The sequence below is a fragment of the Colius striatus genome, chromosome 1, assembly GCF_028858725.1.
Source record: "Colius striatus isolate bColStr4 chromosome 1, bColStr4.1.hap1, whole genome shotgun sequence".
NCBI lineage: Eukaryota > Metazoa > Chordata > Aves > Coliiformes > Coliidae > Colius > Colius striatus.
In genome coordinates, this window is record NC_084759.1 from 176,983,255 (window position 1) to 177,004,259 (window position 21,005).

Sequence of the window (21,005 nt, forward strand, 5' to 3'; positions counted from 1 at the left end):
AAAGTTGGATATCCTGGCTAGCAATTTGGAGCCACACTGCTAATAATATTTTGGCATATCATTTTCCTTAAATTACACATTCTCCTGAATCTGAAATCTGCAAAAGTGAGAACTAGCCTACAGGATAAATAGAAACACAGACAGAATTTTTAAGATTCACAGTGTCTACTAACAGGCAATACTAACCGGCTGCCATTTACAAGTAATTCTGTTCCTTTGCTCCATGAGAATTTTGGCTTAGGAGCAGCTTTAGGCTTACATTCAATGATTACACGGCCCCCTTTAGCTGCTAGGATTTTCTTCTTCATAGGGTTCAGTTCAAAAGTAGGAGGTGAAGCTGAAAGCAGAAATTAACACAAATATTGCTGTTAGTGATTTTTCTCCAGAATACAATTTGCTTGCAATGTGAAGGTAAATAAAAGAACTATTAAGTTGTGTATGAATGTCCATTAGAGGTGGTGAGAACTAAATAGTGACCTAAAAGAAACAGAAACAATCACTATGCAGTTCTATACTGTTTTACACCAGAGATTTCTTTCTGCTGATTTCTGAACCTCTACTTGGGTTTAATCTAAGATCAAAGTCCAGAGAAATCAATAGAAAGTTTCCCCCTTTCAAAGGCTTTTTGATCATTCCTGATAAACTTAGATTCCTAGAGCTCAAGTTCTGTAAAAAGTTGTTCACTCAATCACATACTTTCAAAGAACAGTTGGATTTACTTTTTGGTGGTTTCAGCTCCCCTCTAGCAACTTTAAGGTTTTGCCCTTATTCTTCTTCGTCATTTTCTGTTTGTCCAAATGGACTTAGGTGCATTCTCAGATAAGACATGACTATAGCACGCATCACATAGATCTATCTGAGGTCAGACCTTTGCTTAATAATTTTCTCTTTATTTGTAATCAAATAAAAGAAAAACCATTGTTAAGTATTTTGCTTTTCGGCCTACCATCATTGTTAATCATAGCGGCAAGCATGTGCAAAGCTTGAGGAAACGGGGCCATTGGTTGATTACAGTAGTACAGAGGAAAACTCTGACTAACATCCACATGTTACCAACACTGAATTTTGAGAATTTGCATGCAAAAAGTGCTCATTTCTGGGTCATCCATGATGGTAGTGAGTCCATAGTAATGGAAGAACAGTGAAAGATGAATCATTGTTGTGCAATGAGTTGGGAAGTCAACAGTTTAGCTCTCAAGAAAGTTGTAAGGCAAGTGTGAGATGGAAAGAAGCTGGGGTAACTACTGCAGGGAAATCTCCAAGGAAAGCTACATGATACAGCCAGTAAGCCTGCTCTAATGACATGAGTAAAAATGTCAGAAATTGTTTGAAGCAACAGCACTCTGGATCTGAAAGGCAAACTTCCAACAGGGCGCTCCTTATGAAAACAGAAATGATTAACATCTATATCCAGCCATCAAATGGGATAACTACATTGCATGCAAACATTGCAGCTAGTTGTAAAGGGCTACAGAAGGCAAGAGCAAAGAGGAGAACGAAGAGGAAGGGTTTTGAAGGCCCTACTTTCTAAATTAGCAGATTTTACCTCCCAGAGGAGTGCGCACAGATGAGCAAAAAAGAAAATAGTGTTTTGATAGTCAGCAACTCTACATGCTTCATATAATTTTTGCACTAGCTGCTCCTCTGAGGAGTAACAGTAGCAAGCAAACATCAGAAATGATACAGAACACATTCCCCATGAATTAGTAACTTGAATCCTCAAGTTGTTGCCGAAAACCATCTAGGGAGGTCAAAGAAACCTCATCTCACCTAGACTGAGTTAGGATTCTTCACAGGAATCTGCTACCAAACTTGCAAATACTTACTACTATCTTACTCAAACTTGAAATAGTAAATAATAGAGCAAATAATCCCACTGACCCACAATCTTCAGTTCAGCATTTGCATAAATAATTCCATGGGCATTTTCTGCTATACACTGGTACATGCCGGCATCGTCAAAGCTCAGGCTTTGCATCCTTAGTTCACCTTTCCGGAACTAAAACACAGAATCAATAAAATGATATTCATATAGACTATACATGTTGAACTCACACCCATCCACTCTTCTTTTTTAAAAATTTTTGATGACAGTGTACAGAACAGTTCCTCAGACAACATTCAGGCACCAAGGAAATTCTATTTCATCCATGTTACATTTCAGTCCTTGTAACAACATGTTCACCTTTTTCTAAATAAAGATCCAGTGTGGACTGATAGTCCTCTGGAAAATTCATAGCTGAATGGCACTGGATACATCTATTCTTCATGCAAACACTACTGATTCAGAAATAAGAAGTTATATTCATTTTATGCACATAAGTTTTGTTTTGCCATGCTCAGTGTTCAGTATGTTATATTGTATGCACATTGTTTTTCCAGACTAAAAGGTTTAAAGCAAGTCACAATGAAGTAGTTTTATCCAGAAGATCGTTCTAGGAGGTCACATAAACTATTCACCATTACTTTGTTGTAATACCAAAAGAAAATTTAGTAAATCAAAATGAAATACTTCCCTATTTCTAAAAATCTTGTGCAGAAAAATGCACAGTGTGACATGCTATTTTGTAAACCACAAATACATGTCAATTGGTTTTTTTAAAAATCGTGTTAATAAATTCTGTTGTCTTGTGAAAAAGTAGCTGAAAAACTTTGTATATGACTCACCAAAAGCAGTGGGAAGTTAAAAGAATACTATTCAACTGAACAAAAGAATAGATTAAAGGAATAATATTTTCTCTAGTGTTTTATTTAAAAACACTTAAAGCATATTTTCTACAAGGAATCTTTGTTCTGTGCTAAGTGAAATACCTAATTAAAAATTATCTGATTTAGAAAAAAGTCATATTCTGAAGGCAATTTAAATATTTTTGCTGTTTTCCATTTGTAAATTATCTCAGAACATAAACACACAGCATAAACTTCTGGTGTATTATTGGAGAATTACACACCATCTCCTGCAATCCAGCAAGCAGACTTTGTCAGTGTAAGACAAGTTCAGTGGGGAATGTCAAGCAACTCGCTGTATTACCTGTTCATAGTAACTATTGAAGCCAAGAAACAGTATTGTTTTTTTTCCAGTTTAAGTCATCTCCATATGGCAGATGGTAATATCCCTGTTCTCGCTCCAACCTCCCACATTTTTCTTGAGATACACCGCCAAAACAATGCTGTCTCGTATTTTTTTCTTCTTTGCTTGCCAAGATCAGTGTCACCACAGCTGAACAGATGCACTGTTATACTGTGCCCTCTTCTATTCTTTTTGCTCTTTAATGGCTCATCATACAGTATAAGCAATAGATATTAAATATGCTGCTCAAGATCCTGGCAGGAAATCTACTTTGTTTAAAGAAAATAGCCAACGTAATGAAGTTGAACTATCAAATGGTACTCATTGAAACTTCACATCACCTAAAGCAATGGAATTTTGCAATTGCATTCTGTCTTATAGTTTTAAAGACACACTTGGGTATAATGTGGCAAAAAGGGTTACATTTAGAGAGAAGCTGATGGACATTCTTTTATCCAGAGAGAAGAAAATAGCATTTACTTAAAAGACCTGGAGAAAAAGGGATAGGCACCTCCAAAACACGTGATCAAAACACAAGTTCATAACTCAGAGATGCATATTAAACAGTCTGAAGAAATGCATTTCAAATATGAAGAGATCAAGATAATCTTTTGAAAAATCATATTTTAATGACTAATGCAAGTGGAATCAGCAAATATTTGTGTCATTGTAATTCTATTTTTTTAACCTTTTAAAATGCACGCTTAAAAAAATCGCTTCCATAACTAGCTGTTCAATCCTGTGTTATCTGTGGCAATATACTTACCGAGACACCATTCTTCAACCACCTAATTGTGGGAATAGGTTTGCCTGTAGCCACACAAGGCCAGTAGAGGTCACTGCCTATATCCTTCTCTGTGTCATTGATATGTTCTACCCACTCAGGAGAGGCTGAAGAACAAAAAATAGGATGCTTTGTAAGTACAGTAGATACCTATTTACTTAGCTTTGTATTCCATTAATCCCACTGCTTTTTCCATGATATTTAACATGCAACACTAATGATGGTAACTCAGCAATGTACCAGCACAAGAGAGAATGAAAATAATTTGTCTTACCGTATACAAATAACTTCAAACTATTCTTTTATGAGAAGAAAATAGGGAGTTGAATGACCTGACCTAGGTGGACCTGCTTTGGCAGGGGAGTTGGGCTAATTGATCTCTAAAGGTCCTTTCTGACACCTACCATTCTGTGATCCTATGAATGTCCAAAGACATAAGACATTACCACTCACACTGACCTGTAGACTATATGATGCGGAAATTACTCATTAATGTCATAAAAATGATAGTTAAATGACACAAAATTGGGAAAAAACATGTATTTACTGAAAGGGTCTCCAAGAAAATATTATCTTGTTCCAGGGAAGATATTTAAGAAATAAATATTTAAAATACCCCAGTATATTTGCTTTTACTAAGCAAATAAATCGATTTATTATCTTCACCTATTACAAGCAGCAAACACCTTCCCGCAATGGCTTTGAATTTATCCCACTGAAGTCTGAGCACTTAAATGAGGATCTTAAATCAGGAAATGATCTGTACAGTCAATGAAAAAAGATGGAAATCTTCGGAAGGGAACTCAGGTGTTACGTATGACCTTTTCATGACACAGTTTAGTGGCACATGTCTCAGTCAAGGAGTCAGGTTACTTGGGATGACTCTACTATAAGCAGTAAGATATAATTTTTTTGGATCCTGCGTTTAACCAAATGCACAAACAGAAAGGACAGAGGCTGGAGGAGTAAAGAATTGAGTGTAGCCAGTAAGAGAGATAAGACAGTTAGAAAAAACAAACAAAATAAGGAAACATGAAAAGCATAATGGCCTCTTTTTCTTCTGGAAGTTCTTTCGCTTGACGTACTCTAAATTTATTTAACTTCCATTATGCATAATTATATTAATCCTAACACATGTTCCTGTCAAGGTGTATATACAGGTATCACAACAAGACAAACTGAATAGTTGTTCAATTAACACATAAATGTTATGCCTGACATTCAGCACATGAGTTTTGGTTTTGCCCTGTTATCTTGAACAGCTGTGTGTCAGGATGATGTTATGAGTCAGCACAGGTTATGTCCAACATAAGTAAAGGCAACAGAGATGGCAAAGAATTAAATTGTTCTATCTACCTTGCACATAAACTCTTGCTTGATGTTTATCTTTTCCTTTATAGTTTTCAGCTTCACACTCATAAAGTCCTTCATCTTCATACTGAATATTGAAGATCTTAAGAACTGCACCAGACATGCTTATCTCAGCAGTGGCTGGCATGGGTTCAAGGTATTTACTCCATCTGAGTTCAGGAACCGGACTTGAAAAGATACAGTAAAGTACAAATCAGCATGTTTAAGAAGTGGCTGTTAAATTGCAGACTACAAAAAAGTGTTTGATGATGAAACATGTATTTTCATTCCTCTGAATGAAAGCAAAAGAGTGCTCTACAATAACTTTAAAACACACTTACTTCCCAAGAGCAAAACACTCCAGTGTCACATTTTGGCCCAGGAGAGCATACGTGTCCTTGAACTTCACTTTGATATCAGCAGGATACACTTTTGCACCTAATGTGAAAAAAGAGATTCTCAAGAAAGGCACAGCAAGACGACATTCAGCTATTAAAACTTCCACAGTTCAAGAAAATAATTCTTAAAATTCCAAGTAAAATTCTTCTTTATGGGGAATAAAAAGTTTGCTCATCCATGAAGTCTGATTTAGCATTGAACTTTTAGCAGTAAGGCAGAATTGTTTTACTCAGTAACCAGTTATCTTCCTTTGGATGGTATTGCCTAATATTTTTTACAGCACAATGCTTTAACATAAACTCATTTCCTTGCATTTGATGTGTGATGAGGTATTTGGAGTGGGGGTACACCAAAGCCTGAATCTATGTTTTCCACAGAATCTTTTACCAGATGGAATGTTTTGAACTATTGCAAATTTAGGCTCAATATGATCTTAGTAAGGGTATAAAGGAGCCACAGCCAGCAAATGTAGAGCTTAATGGGGACACAGGGATGCAAATGTAATCAAATCTACCTACGGGTGATCCCTGTAGGACTCCTATTGCAGTTCTTTTAGATGAAGATCTCAGTATGAGTATTGGCCATGGAAAATTTCGACAAAGATCACTGATTTATAATTACTCAAATTCAATCACAGTTCTTCACTTTACCATGGGAAATATAACAGATAAAAGCGTCACTGAAATCTTGATGATCAGTTTATGAGACTCTAGGGACTGACAGTCTGAAATGGCAAAAAGGAACTTGGTTACCATTTCAAAAACATGCAGTTTTCATGAACAAAGGGTGGAAAATAATTGAGCAACATAAAGCCACTTATTCTCTGGGGACTGACCAGGAGATACAAAGCCCTTGGGCCACTGTTAAATAGGAAATTTCAGCAAGAGAAAAGGATTTTCCATTTTCATGGGGGATTTCCTGGCGAAAAAAAATCCTCAAGCTGTTTATCAACTTTTACATACAGTTCCTGCTTTACAGTCATATCCCTTTGAACCAATGCCAAGATCAGCAAAGATATTAAAGATTTTGGGATGAGCACAGGGGCTTATCACATAAAAGAGATGGAGACTTTGGGGGATGAGAACTCTCCTCTCAGTGATATCAAAGGAAATTCATGAATGAATCCAAAGTGACTTCCCTCACAGTGGATGAGAATGATATGGACTTCTGTATCTGGGCACTTAAATAACGTTGTGCAATAGCCATTATAATTTGCCATATATTTCCCCTCAGAAAGCTGCAACTGGTTATGAATGATCAAAATTAAAATATAAACAGAAGACTGCACGTATATAGCACTTCCAATATATACTTACGATCAGACTGTGGAATAAGTGGAATGAATTTACTGAATACACTCTTTGTTATCGAAGGGCTGGACACAAAACAGGAATAATTGCCCTTGTCCGATGCTTCTACATTTGCAATGTAGAGATTGCCATTCGTCTGTGACACAAATCGTCGCTTGTCCAATGCAATGAATACTGGGAACTCATTGAGAAGCCAGCGATAACTGAGATCATCTGGAGGAAAAGATTTTCTAGTCAATATTAAAAAGCAATATTATCAGCTACCATGGAATACTGTCTGCCTACAAATTCCTTCATTATGGTTTGTAGCTCATAGATCTTTTCATCAAGAGAGGTAGCGATGAGAGAGAGAATATATACATCTCTGTAGCCTGCTAATACCTGTCTACACTGAACATTGGGGTACTGCTGCCACGAGTGCAGATTACTGGGGCCTCAGCTACAGCCTCCCCACAGGAACCAGACTGGGGCCAGAGGACATGGGCACCTGGGTCTTGACTTCACACAACTGAGAAGCTGGGAAGCCCTCATCACTGCTGTGATTTAGACAAAATCTTAGAACATTTTTGCTAGCAACATGTCTCAATTCTCCAGTTCCTTGCAATATTTAGACATAAAGTATGAAAACAAAAATATTATCCCATTATACAAGGTAAAAGAGATGCTAATAGTCAAATTCATCCCTTGCAGTGGAACTACAGATGTCTGAGGTTACAGGCATAATCCCTGCAGAGCTATTCAGTAGCTAACAATGAGAAAAAGGCATTGACAGAGCATAAATCACTCAATCTCTGATCCTCTTGGGTTGCCTACTGCTGTTCCATGACTTTAACGGAAGCCCATGATTCTTTCTATTGATGTAATTTCATGAGGTAGAATGAAGGTGGGCCTTGCCCAAGGCCAGCAGAAGGTCTGGGATGACACAGTGACATGTACTCAGGTCTTCTGAATGGCAGGCCAAGTCTTCCCTCCATTGCCCAGATTAGTCTGAGTGATTTTATTTGTGGTATTGAAACCTTTTTGCAAATCCAAAAATATCCTTTACATGTGGTCAACTACAAGCACTTATGCAAAATGGAAGTCTAACCTAAATGGTGATTCTTAAGCTGCATAAAAGTTACTGATTAAGTAAACTATAAGAAAACTTTTAAAAATCAATATAAATTTCTCTTCTAGGCAGTTGAAAATGAAGCCCTTTGAGCTGAATTACCTGGGTAGTGGTAAGGAGGCTCACAAAGAAGCACTGCTCCAACACCTTCTCGCACTTTAACCTCATAACGTTCCTCAGGTGGAAAGGGATCCAGATCTAGTTTAGAGAAAATAGGGGTGGAGGAGAAAACTTTTTTTTCACTACAATATTTTTTTCTTAATAATTAATTTCAGCCCTGTAGAGATTAATAAAGAAATACAGCAATATATGGCAGATATATACCTGTGGACTCACAATTCCAGTTTCACTAATTTTTACATTGTCATTATCAAGTGCAATGCATTTTTTACAGCATTTTAGTCATCAGAAAAAAATGTGGTGCAGATTGTATCCCTAACAACAGCCAAGTGAGCTACATTTGAAGAAGGAATCCAAAGGAGATAAATGAAAAGGACTCTAGGATTTTTTTCAATTGAGTTCTCCAAAATATAAGTTTATTTCTTTACTGTAACTTAAAGTGGCTTCTATAAAATTGCGTTTCTGCCCTCTCTGACAACACCAGCAGCCAAGGACTAGTAAGCAGTTAGCTCAGATACATCTTTTGTGCCAGAGGTCTGGGAGAAAAGTGACTCAGATCAAAGGAGAAATCTTAGCTGACTCTTTAAGCCAACTTCCATGTAGCAGGGTAAGGACTATTTTAAAAGCCCAGAGAAACAAGTCCATCACAGAGCTACATATCATCCCACAGACTGTGGGAGAAGAGAAACAATATCTGCAGCGATAAGACAACAGTTTCATGGGTAACTTCAACTAGGTTGATAATTGAACTTTGCTTCTTTTCACTCTCATTTTGTGTATCCAGTCTGAAATTAAGAATCTTGAGCTGGAGAACATGTCTCTTTGTGAAGCTTCTTGACACCAGTAGCAGCAAGCTCATAGAGACCCTGAGAGGAGTCCTGCTCTAAATGCTGCCGTGGTGCAAACAGTCCATGAGCCAAGTGCACAGCCTCTGAATGTGATATTCTACCACAGACATAATCTAAGATAATTTAAGTCAGCTTACTTTATCTGTCTTTAATGGCAGGCAAAGATCAAGTTCTACTAAATTCCCAAGGCTGGGTCTGAGATGTAATCAAAACCTAAGTTCAGTAGTAGCCAGCCAGAAACAATAAAGAAAAAAATCAGGACAGAGCTACATACAAAAAGAGATTAAGTAAAAAACAGACTATTCACTTCTGTAAAATGCAATGTATAGTTAGATAGATGCAGCACACATTCTACATTATCTAAAAGTAATGAATTCCTTAACTTTCTAACAACTGCTACTTCCTATTTGCTAGATATGGTATAGGTAAAGGATTCCTTGAAGGCCAATGACAGCTGTCAGACTTGAATGACTACAAGAACCTATGAAACTTTTGTCACTACATACTTTGTCAAATGCATGAAAAAAACTAGGAGAGTTATATCGGTGTCCAGGGAAATACAACTGTCACAGCTTCTGAAATATGAATAGTTATTCTGCTCAAACAGACCAGACAGTAATACAGATCTTTCCAGTGACATTGGATCAATGCCTAAATGGTAATGGGCCACCCTAAGGACTTCTGATAATTATTTTCTGTAACTTTACCCTTTGCCTTGTTGCAAAGAGTGTATTCAGCTCTCCATGACTAGTTCTCAATTAATTTGGGATATTATTCTTTGACCAGACTGACTAAGTAAGAATTATCACTTTGACTAGATAGGTTTAGTAATTGAAGCCAAGGAACCTCTTCACACAGATTGGAATACCTCTATGCATCTAGTATCTGCAGTAGTTTGAGTATATTCCCATAACACTTGCAGCATGGACCTTACTACATAACTGCTTTCTAGCTTCAAAATATTGACTGATCTCTCCTGGAAACATCAATTTTCTTGTTGCAGACCTTTTGTTTATCTTGTAAACTTGCCACTATTATTAATTTCTGCTTTCTTTGGAACACATTACTGTTTAAAATCTCTGGAGAAGCAGGAAAAAAAATAAAAATTACCATCACTAGCAACCAATGTGTTGTTAATTTGGTACTGCTTTGCATATGGGTGGTGTGGGGTTTGATGAAGGAAAATCTGTCTTTGTTTTAAAGTTATTTTAACTATCTTTATGTTTTAAGGGTAAACATTTTGTTTATATCATTCTTGAATAAGCTTTGAAACTCTGGAACAGCTGCCACAAATTCATAGGCATGGAATAGGACAGGCAATTTGCATATGTAAAACCCTATTTTAGTCCTGAAATAGAACAGTCTATGCCAGGTGCAGGAAAGTCACACAGTTATTGAGATGTAATAGTATATCTTCCTCCCTCTTATGAAATGCCTTGTACTTTGATTGGGTCTCAATGTCTTCTTTGCGTAAGTATTACTTGGTTCTTACTCAATAATTATTATAAGTGTGATTCCACGAACTCTTAATTGAAAGACATTCATTCCTAGCTAGTATGAAAGAATTAGCATAATCATCGCACTCCTATATGCATACAGCTACTATCTAGAGAGTACAGAAACTTCTTTCCCATGTCAGTTCTCGCATCCTCTCTGCTATGTAATTGCTGCTTTGAATTATTCTGAAACTGTTTCCGAAAAAATGTAACAGTGTGACCTCTGATTTTTCTCAGCACACACCTAAAACCCACTAAATATTCCTGCAGCTTAAAACTCCTTCCTTCAGGAGTATATATGTAACAGTTAAAAAATATTTTAAGGGGATTTAAAGCACTACTAAAGACAGTGTTCCCAGATGAATTCATTGACATTGTTTATGACGGAACACAATTGTTACTATGAACTGAATTCCATAAATTTGACAGTAAAAGTAAAATGTCTTGCTCATGTACATCTGATCAAGACTCTTCTGAACTATTCTAAATGTTTATTGCTATTTTTCAATCACTGTATGCACAAGCAAAATAACAAAAACTTCCATTAAAGATCAGATATCTTCTATATTAGTTTTAGCAACTCTATATTAAATTCTTTAAAAACAGAGATTGTGGAAGGATATGGTTTTTTTATACGTGATCATAAAAGGAGAAGGGAACAAATACAACACTGTAAAGAAGAATGAGAATAGCATTTTTAGCAGGTATTTATCAGTTTCCAGCTCTCTTTTCACTTATATCCCTTGCCTCTATGCCCTGTTATCTATTTAGATATCTAAATATTATATATTAGGGTTCTGTTCAGTGTAATTGTCCAGTACACTATCAATGTTCAGCTCATGCAGTCAATGAACTTGTAGGCAGGAAAACTTGCTTCAGGCTGTTTTGATTCTACTTTTTTTTTTCATCTGTTATGTGTATAGCTAAGTACCTTCAGCTACTGTTGTAGCTTTTATTGCCACTGGTTGTTCAGCACTGGCAAAACTGATGCCTGCTTTAGGTATAAATAAATTATCCCATTAAACTAATTTTTATGTCTTCTCCATTAGAAGGAAACATCAACCTGGTCTTCTATTCATTATAGAAAATATAATGGGTAAAATATGGACTAAAACTAGATCAACTACGATGTGATCAATCAGCTCATTATAGCCTCTGAGTTTCCTTGTTATATGTGGTCTCACAGTCTTATTTACTGTTAGAAAGCAGAACATTCCACTTCATCTCTGATCTTATACAGTAAGGAGTGAATTCTGCTCTCAGAGGCTGCCAAAATACAAGAGAGGCACGAAGAACTTAATGTCAGGTTTAAAGGACACACGGGGCTTTGTGAACAGTCACCAGTAAGAGTGGATTCCTTTTTTTATGGATTCTGTTTTTTGTCCTCTGATTTAAATATCTATCCAGGGGGAAAAAAAGCAACTTAAGGCTAAAACAAAAATCCCAAACACTGTCTTTGGTCAGTAAAATTTTATGTTATACTTCATGTAGTACATCAGTGTCTTACAATTCATGTACTTGTGACAGTGAGGCTGTGCCTATGCATGTATTCACAAGACCAGTTCTTGATTGCCAGAAGCTGAAAGAACTGTCCTTCAGCAGAGCCTTCATCCTAACTCAGGAGTCAGGGAGCAGGTGTTACTAGCAAGCTCCATGATCTACTCCTCCAGGTATCTCTGTCAGGTTTGTACTGCAGCAGCACCTCAGCACCATTTGCCCTCACGTGTGTCTTTCTTCTGAGACTATTTTATCTCAGGTCCTACCATGATTTAAAAAGAGTCTGGATATTATTATCTCAACATCTGGCTCCATGAGTCTCTTCAGTTAATAATTTAACAATAACTCACTGAGAAGCATATCACGTCAGCTGAATGCTAAAGAACCAAAATGCTTACAAAATGCTTATTTTGTGTTGACCTCTGCAGATTAAGGCACTTAAGAGACTGAGTAATACAGCTCGAGCACATGTTAGCAGAAGACACTGCAGCGTAAAACATTGGGTATTTCAAGCTAACCATAAAGTTTTTATGTTTTGACGTAAACATCATCTTACATCCAAAACTCAGAGTGGCTTCACTGCTTCTGACAGTTCCAAAGATATTTGACACCACACAGACATATTTTCCAGCATCCCTTGATTTCTCTGGGTTATTGATAACAAGTCTGCCTCCCACCATACTGTAGCGTTCCTTTGTTAAATCAATATCCCAGTTGTTGAGTTTCCACCTATTAAAAAAAAAATCCAGAGATAAGATTTGGCTGAGCAAAACCAAGCCTGTTAAGAAATATGATTTGAAAAATCATATAATAAGTTGCAATAAAATATATAGAAAGATAATCAAAATACATATATAGAAATATAGGGTTTTTTCTTCATGAAGAGCCACAGATTCAAACTCTCTAAGTCTTTTAAACATAACTGTCTCAGTCTGCTTCAGCCTTCTCAGAGATGTGACATGGGTTAAGACCAGATTGCTCGCCATGCAGTAAAGGATGCATGAGCTGTTGTGAATGAAACAGGAAGTGATCAAGCACTGGGATCATAAACATAATCTCAAATAGTTATCTAGGGCAAAACAGCTAATAAAATACTCCCTTTTCACTTATAAACTACAGACTATTGCAACTTTTAAGAGCTTTTTTTAAAACCTGGTGTAGGCGACCAAAATGTTTCATAAAGCCCAGCATGCCAGTGAAATCAGTGTAAAACCTGTGACACGTCTGACTTAAAACCTCCTTAGTACATTCAGAAATTGCTGGACACTCTCAACTTAATTACTGTCAAAACACCTAGTCAGTTCACTGAGTCACTGTATCTTTTAATTCAGGGACTACGAGAGGAACTCAGTGGCCCAGGCATGGCCCTTACTGATTTCTACTGATTTTTAAAAAGTTAAAATACATGGAATGGGAACCGGTATCAAGGCGTTAGATTAGTATTTGTCTCTAAGACGGTGTCCACGAGGGGGAGCCCATAACATTTTTTTGAGAGCAACTGCTCGTTTCCTCAACACAAACGGGAAAGACGCAACTTAAACACATTTAAAGATCGTAAAATTCTTTTTGTGTATTTTTTTTATAGAGTAAAGATATATTATTGGTTTAAAATATGAATGCATACTCTTGTGTGTTCCTTCCTTACTGAAGATGTACCAAAATAGAAAGAATACTCATTTGGAAGCTGAAATTGCAATTGTCATAGAAAGGAATAATACTAAAAAGCAGTATTAACAAAAAACAAATTTAAAAGAAATAACTGAATGGCAGGATTTTCAAGATGCAGTAAATAATATTTTTGTTTTATAGGAATTTAGAGATATCACTTTAGTCTTGTGAGATATATACTACAAGTCTATTACAAATGGTAAATCCTCTGTTGAGAAACACCTAGGAATAACTGTCATGAGGACAGTATATGCTGCAATGAAAATGTATCAGGAAGGACTTATCTACCTTTGAGACACCAGAATTTTGGCTCAGAAACTGTTGAAGGGCTAAGAAATGCAGATAATATATTGAGGGAGACTAATGATGTCAGCAAATAATGAAAGTGGCCTTATTCTGTATTGCAATTACCATCATATCACAGTTCTCAGCACTAATTATCAGATCTATTCCTAGACAGAAGAGTTCAGGAGGTGCGAGGCAATTTTCCCAGAGTGACTTTACTGGTTCAGATTTTGCAGAGTCCATGACAGATAAAGATAACACTAACATTTTTGTAGACTCTGTAATTTTAGATGTTATGTGTATATAGTCTTGCAGACAGGGTGGAGGAGTCTGTGGACAGACTGAAGGGATGGAAAAGTATATCAGAAGGGTAACAAATCTAAGCATATCTGATCTACTACACATCAGTCCTTTCTAAGCATGGGGAGAGCAAACTTATGCAACAGCAAAAAGCTACACAGAAATGGTGATTAAAAAAATTGAGCTAGGGATCATCTTCCAAAGCAGTATTCTAGTAACCCCTCAAATCCTTCAATCACAAGTGGTTCTGTACATGTAGATAACCTGTAAGCATATATTTAAAAAAGGAAATTAAGAGTAGCTAAGCTGTTTAGGTCCTAGAAGCCAGAGTCTACAAACACATGTAAGCAAGTATTGGGGGAAGATGATTGGAAAGTTTAATAAAATTGATCTCTTTTGCTGGTAAGAAATTGCATCTGTCCCTTAGTATGATGACAGCAGTCTTCTTACCATGAATAGGTTGTGATTAGGTTGTAAATTAGTCATGGTCTTAATAGTGCCTTTCTTAAGTACATTTCTCTGTATATAATGAGCAGATATTGGCCAACAAACTCACTGCTCTGCTAATAACAACATAATGTTTGAATCTCTACTAAAACAAGTTGAAATGTTTTTCCAGAATAAAGTTTTTCATGTCCTCGGTAGCATAACCGACACATTCATGAGCATCCTTCTACAATATGGTCAATGCAAAAGCCAGTCATCTTCTCTCAGAGGAAAACAGCAGAAAAAAGTTGTTCTGATCAAAGAACAAGGACTTGAGTGTCAGTCATCCTTAGTCTAAGCTGCAAATATAGCCTCTTAATTGTTTTTTATGGGTCATTTTTTGTTTTGTATCTGGATCAGTATTGCTCTCAAAAATTGAAAACATTTAATACAACAGGAATACAGATTTCAATACTATGTGGACATTTTGGCAAACTTAATCAATTGATTCTTACTCAAATATTTCAACTCTCCTCATTTTTTCCTGACTCAAAGACTTTGCCTCAATCTGTTAAGACCATCAATCAAATTCACAGCCTGAAACACTCACTAGAATATGCAATACCTGAAAGTCAAAACGAGAGGTTACCTGTAAGTAGGAAAAGGAATTGCTCGAGCTCTGCAGTTCATTGAAACTTGTCCGTCTGAAGATTCCTCTGGATAGATGGTATCAATAGGTTGCTCCTCAAAAACGGGTCCATAGCCTTTGTTTCCTTCCTCTGAAATAATGGTAATGTATGAAATTAATAACTTTTAGAGTAGTAGTCAAAAGGAAGATGAATCTACATCACACCTTCCAGACTCAAAACACAAAGGCTAAATAGCCTATACCTCAAAATCAAGTTTTATATGCATCAACCAGAGCAACCTATAGGCAAAACCAGAGCAGTACAGATAATAGAAATGTTGTCTTTCCTTCACTGACTCCTGCTTCATTCTTGCCTTCTGAGAACTAAAGTAACTCAAATTCTGCTCCAGTAAAACTACCTTCCCTGCCTTTTCTGTTGATATCATCAATTATTTGTCACAGTCTATGCCAAATCTAATGGAGATAATTATGAATTGAAGATATGCTCTTTAGGAATGAATGCAGAGGGACTAACTTTTTCCACAGAGACCAACAAATTCTCATCAAACAGGTCCAGGTCTGAAACAGCTATTCAAACATTAGGGATTCCTTATCTTACAAACTAATCAGCTCCAATAATTTTACATATTCAGAAAGAATTTTGATTGCACCAGACAAAAAAACTCCTTATGTTGGAGATCAAAGCTGAGAATTCCTAAGTTTGCAGAATGTACTTCTGTAATTTCTTTCAGGCCTAGGTATATGCATATGTTAACTTTCTCCCCTCCAAAACAATTTTTAAAAAATCCTACACTGCAAATAAATTAAGTTTGAAAAGTCAAGCACTTGAAGGTGAATAAATATCACACGAGTTTGACAGTAAATTGTTTCTTAAAAATATGCTTCATTTGTCAATGTTGTTGTACAGGTTGCGAGTTCTGCCTGTCCCTGCTGCACTCCCTTCTCTTTATCTCTTCCAAGTGTACAAGACTGCTCTTTGGGGTCTGCAAAAGCAAGACTAGGAGCAAAGGTGGAACACTGGGAAAACTCTGCTCAGTAAATCTAGGATATAACCTTTTTCTTTTTTTTCTGTGAAGATGGCAAATGTGCATTCCAGGTAGAGAACGGCACTAAGAGGAGAAGGGGCATGCTCCGTGTAGACAAAATCTTTAGACCACACAGCTGTCTAATTCTCATAGGTCTCTACTGAAACTGAAGCAACAGTACGGACATTAGTAAACAAGCCCATAGAAAAGGAAAGTAGTACCTGACTGCTACCATGTTCACGTTCCATTCAGGATTCAGGAGCCTAGCTCCAAATCCTAGACATGCCAGAGATCTGAAAAATGACTGCAAGAATCTTGTAATACAAGGGAAATAATAAAAACAAGCAATTTTCCTAATAAGATCTTCAGACATGGTTGAATCATTTTAGCTTCAAAATTTCCAAAAGCGAAAGTTAAGCACAGAAAAATCTAAAGACTTTGCAACAGTATGTGTGTTGCCTATAAAAATCCACTACATGTCTTTTAATGCTACATTTAAAAAGTCTTCACGGAAGAAGAGATAAACTGGCAACATAACAGATGAGTGTCCTGAAATCAAATTAGAATTTTGTACACATCCCCTTAAAAGTTTTGCCTTTGGTTATAAAACATTTTAGACTAAATTAGATGGTTTTCAAAAATACTAAAAGAGAAGAAAGAAACTATCCGTATAACTAAAGAATGTAAATTATGTCAGTGTTAAAACATACACGTAAAACAACCCTCTTTATATCTCTTTTATTCTTCCTAAATTCCATGTTCATAGGTAATCAAGGGATTACTAGCACTAGCAGAAGATGACTGATAACAGATAAAAAGTAAGTTCCCTTTCCAGTACACGTTTGGGGGAAAAAAATCACCCTTTCCTTTTGGAAACAGGAGAAGGTCCAGAAGGCACTGTTATGATGCAACACTTATGGTCAGGCAACTTCACTTTAAAAAACTAATTCATGTAATGAGAAGATTTTCAAAGAAGTAAAGAAGAGCAACTAGAAAGAAAGGCTGAGCTTTTGAAAAATGGTCTCCCTGCTTTGATATTTTAAAGTACAACACTATGTAAAAATATACATCTTGCTAGATCAAAAGAAGAAGTAATTTGAGTCTGAAAAGGCAAGAATCACTTATTTGCTCAGAGTCTGGAATGACTGAGCTACAAACCTGATATCATTTTCTGTGCAGTTCTTAAATATGAACACAGAATAACAATGGTCTCCAGTAGCAAATGGCCATATCATATGAAGCTGACTTTTTCCACCTTAGGAATCAAGTGATGTTACAGTCCACTTAGGCCTTTCATGGCATGCATTTTTAATGCTGCCAGCACTATTACACTGAGTGAACATCCATTTCTTGTGCCTATTGAATATGCTTTATAATGACACTTCCGCTGCAATCTATTGTGAATCTGGTTTCCGATGTCTGTCTGAGGAGAAAAAGATGCACAGACTGAATGTCAGGTGTGGCAACCAATAAAACTCTCATTCTAAGATGGAATGTGAGTGGGGACCACAGGTATGAAACAGTATGGGAGAGAAAAGATGAAGAGAAGATCAGCAAGAAATATTCACACTTTAAGTGAAGTCCCATGCCTGTGTGATCAAGTTTTGAGAGTGAGGAAGGGCAGGCTAAGAGTATAAGAAAAAGAGAAGACGTAAAAGTAGAGAAAGAAAGAAGAATGTATTAGATAAACTGAAGATGAAAATTAAAGCACATTTCATCTGTTCTAGTCCCGCTTTAGATAAAAGGATTGACTAACTGACTTCTCAAAGACCCTTACTGCCCTATTTTCTGTGTACATTCTTTGTGATACATATTTTAAATTGGAGCAATTCTGACTAATTCTTACTATTCAAGGCATTCTTCAGTGAATTCTGCAAACAATATTCATTTTTCACAGTGCTAAAATGCATTAGGAAGTCTTTGCAAAGGTGAAGAAAAAATCTCTACACAGCCAATGAGACTGTGTGTAAGAACCATTTAAGAACTGTGTAAGAACTGTTGCTGCTGGAAGGTGGCCCTGTCATCCCTTCCCCAAGTGACACTTTCCAGCTAGACAGTGTCATTTTCCCTCTAGGCACTCCTGCAACACCTCTCATACTTGTCTGACTTCTTAGGCAGCCTACTAATGAGAGCAGAAATCCTTTGAATTTTCTAGCTTTCTGGGTTATTTTTCCAGGTGAGCTTGCTCACTGATGAAGTCGTGTGCCAGTGCCAAGGGTGGAACAGGAGCAAGGGTTTAGGCTTATTAACTGAAGCATCTAAAAGAATCACTGACTTAGAAAGACAGATATATCTGAAAGCCTTATAGATGAGCTACAAAGCTATGTTAATACACTTCTGTGTCCCTGTACAAGCCTGTGAATGATCATAATATAAAATATCCCACACATTCAGAGAAAAGATACCGAAAGTATGTCTGAAAATAACAATCAGAAACAACTCGAAGCAGTTACTTTCAGGTCATCTCAAGAAACTTCACCTGAAAGGAAAAGGAAGGCACAATAAAAAGGCTTATTCAGGGCAACCCAATTCTGTATATGTTTAATCCAGACCAAATACACTCCTGCTGTATTACTTAGGTCATAGAAAGAGTAATTAAAACAGAGCAGTAAGCAATCATCCTTGTGTCAGTCCCCTACAGATCTCCCTTCACCTCACATCCTCCCATGCCCTAATAATTTGCTTTCTCCAGGCGCCTTGCAGACTCTATAAAACCATGCTCCCGGCTCTCCCTCACATGTCCTTTTCTTTCATAAGGAAATATGCTTACCTGTAAATAGAAAGGTAACACAGAACTTTTTCAAAACAGCCACCACACAGGATCACTTCTTGTGTCTTTTTCCAAAAGCCTAACCACCATGTAATCTTCCATCTTAGCTTACAGGTCCTTATTTAAAGACTGTGTCCTGTAGGAGGGACTTTGTATTGCAGTAGGGGAAGAGTGAGAGGAGTTGAAGAGTCATCCTCCTCAGAGAAGAAACAAGCAGCAGAGACCATCTGTGAGAGATTGACCACATCCCCCATTCCATACACCTCTGAGCCATTGAGGGGACAGGAGATAAGAGATATTGGGAACAATGAGCTGAGCCAGGGAAGAAAGGAGGGATAAGGGAGGGAGATCTTAAAGTGCTGGTTGTAATTTTCTCATCATCCTGCTCTCTTATTGTTTTTTGTCCTGTTCTGTTTCTTGTAGGTAGTAGCATAAACTTTCCTACTGTCCTCGAGTAGTGGAGTCTGTTTTGCCTGGAACTGTAATTGGCAGTGAGTCCTCCCTGCCCTTGTCTCAATCCACAAGGCCCTTAGTTATCTTTTTTCCTCCCCTCTCACTGAGGCTTCCCCATCCTAAGGAAGGTGGGAGTGGATGGGGGCAGTGAGCAAGAGACTGTCGTGGTGTTTCATTGGTGGCTGGGCAAAACCATGACAGGCTAGTTCAGGTGAGCTGTCCTAGGCATGCCCCCTCCCAGCTTCTTTTGCACCTCCTCACTGCAGAGCATGGAAAACTGAAACTTAACTATCAATAACTAAGACGTACGTGTGTTGTTAACATTAATCTTACACTAAATCCAAATCACAGCTCTGTTATCAGCTACTGGGAAGAAAATTAACTATCCCAGCTGAAATCAGGACAGTACATAGAGGAAGGAAAGAGTTGATGATCTTAATCAGGACTTTTGTATCATATGGCAGAAAAAAAAGGAAAAGGAAAGAAAATGCAATGTTTACTGGCTACTTACACATTACCTCACAGTTAACATTTAAAAAGCACGCTAATTCAAATAAATCTGTTTTCTTCTGCTCATGGACAATTGCCACAAATACACAGGGAGTTAATTTATACCTGATTTGAGATGTTGTTTGTAGCAGCCTGAAATGGATCATTCCTACACTTTATTTAATTAAATGATTTGTACAGACTACTTCCTCTCTGTTTTAATAAACTTATTCTCACATTTTGCATGATCAATTTTTTATCTAATCTGAATACAGAAAAGTAGAACAAAAAATTCCCAAAGGGAACAGTATTCTGTAATTGTACTGTTAGCCTTTGATACAGATTTGCTCAAATGTGTCAAAGACAAGTCTCTAAATCACATTAAGACACTTGTGCTTCAATCTGTATATATTTACATAGTTAGCATGAGAATAAACAAAAATGTTATAAATAAACTTTTACTCTCACTTTCTAATTTGCCATCCTGAGAAACACTGCAAGGACATCTTCATTTTCTACAGGCTTTACATGATGCATCTTCCCATGTTGGCTTACAGAGTGGTTAGAGTCACTCAGGAGCTGTGGAATATTCATTACTTAAGAGTAAAAATGATCTTCTAATGTTATTTACAGAATTATTAATGCTTTTTCTTTCTGGAATGTACAGAAGTGACCCACATTAGGTTTCAGAATAGAATTCTTATAGCTGATATACAATGTTACCACTAATTTTTTTTTTAAAGTTACATATTTACATTGAGTCATCAAAAACGGTGGATACATAGTTATGTGGCAACTCATTGGGAAAGCAGATTAAATGTCAAACACAAGATCAAGTCACTTCACTCAAATCACATATTGTGAATCATGAACAAGAGACTTTTCATACATATTCATTTGAGTATTTGCCTTATTTATTCTAAAGTGTCTTTAATCTCACTAATTCCTCAAATTAAAT

At 36.8% G+C, this 21,005-nt stretch overlaps 1 protein-coding gene across 1 annotated transcript in view; it reads right to left on the minus strand.

The window, feature by feature from the left end:
- CNTN1 (contactin 1) overlaps positions 1-21,005 on the minus strand; it is a 138,731-nt gene that overhangs the window by 62,397 nt on the left and 55,329 nt on the right. The window contains exons 3-11 of the mRNA XM_062020482.1: positions 15,311-15,440; positions 12,539-12,711; positions 8,124-8,219; positions 6,920-7,126; positions 5,546-5,642; positions 5,211-5,392; positions 3,837-3,961; positions 1,882-1,999; positions 187-337 (exon numbers count right to left, since the gene is read on the minus strand). Coding sequence (XP_061876466.1) covers positions 187-337; positions 1,882-1,999; positions 3,837-3,961; positions 5,211-5,392; positions 5,546-5,642; positions 6,920-7,126; positions 8,124-8,219; positions 12,539-12,711; positions 15,311-15,440 — 1,279 coding nt within the window. The remainder of the gene's footprint in view (positions 1-186; positions 338-1,881; positions 2,000-3,836; positions 3,962-5,210; positions 5,393-5,545; positions 5,643-6,919; positions 7,127-8,123; positions 8,220-12,538; positions 12,712-15,310; positions 15,441-21,005) is intronic.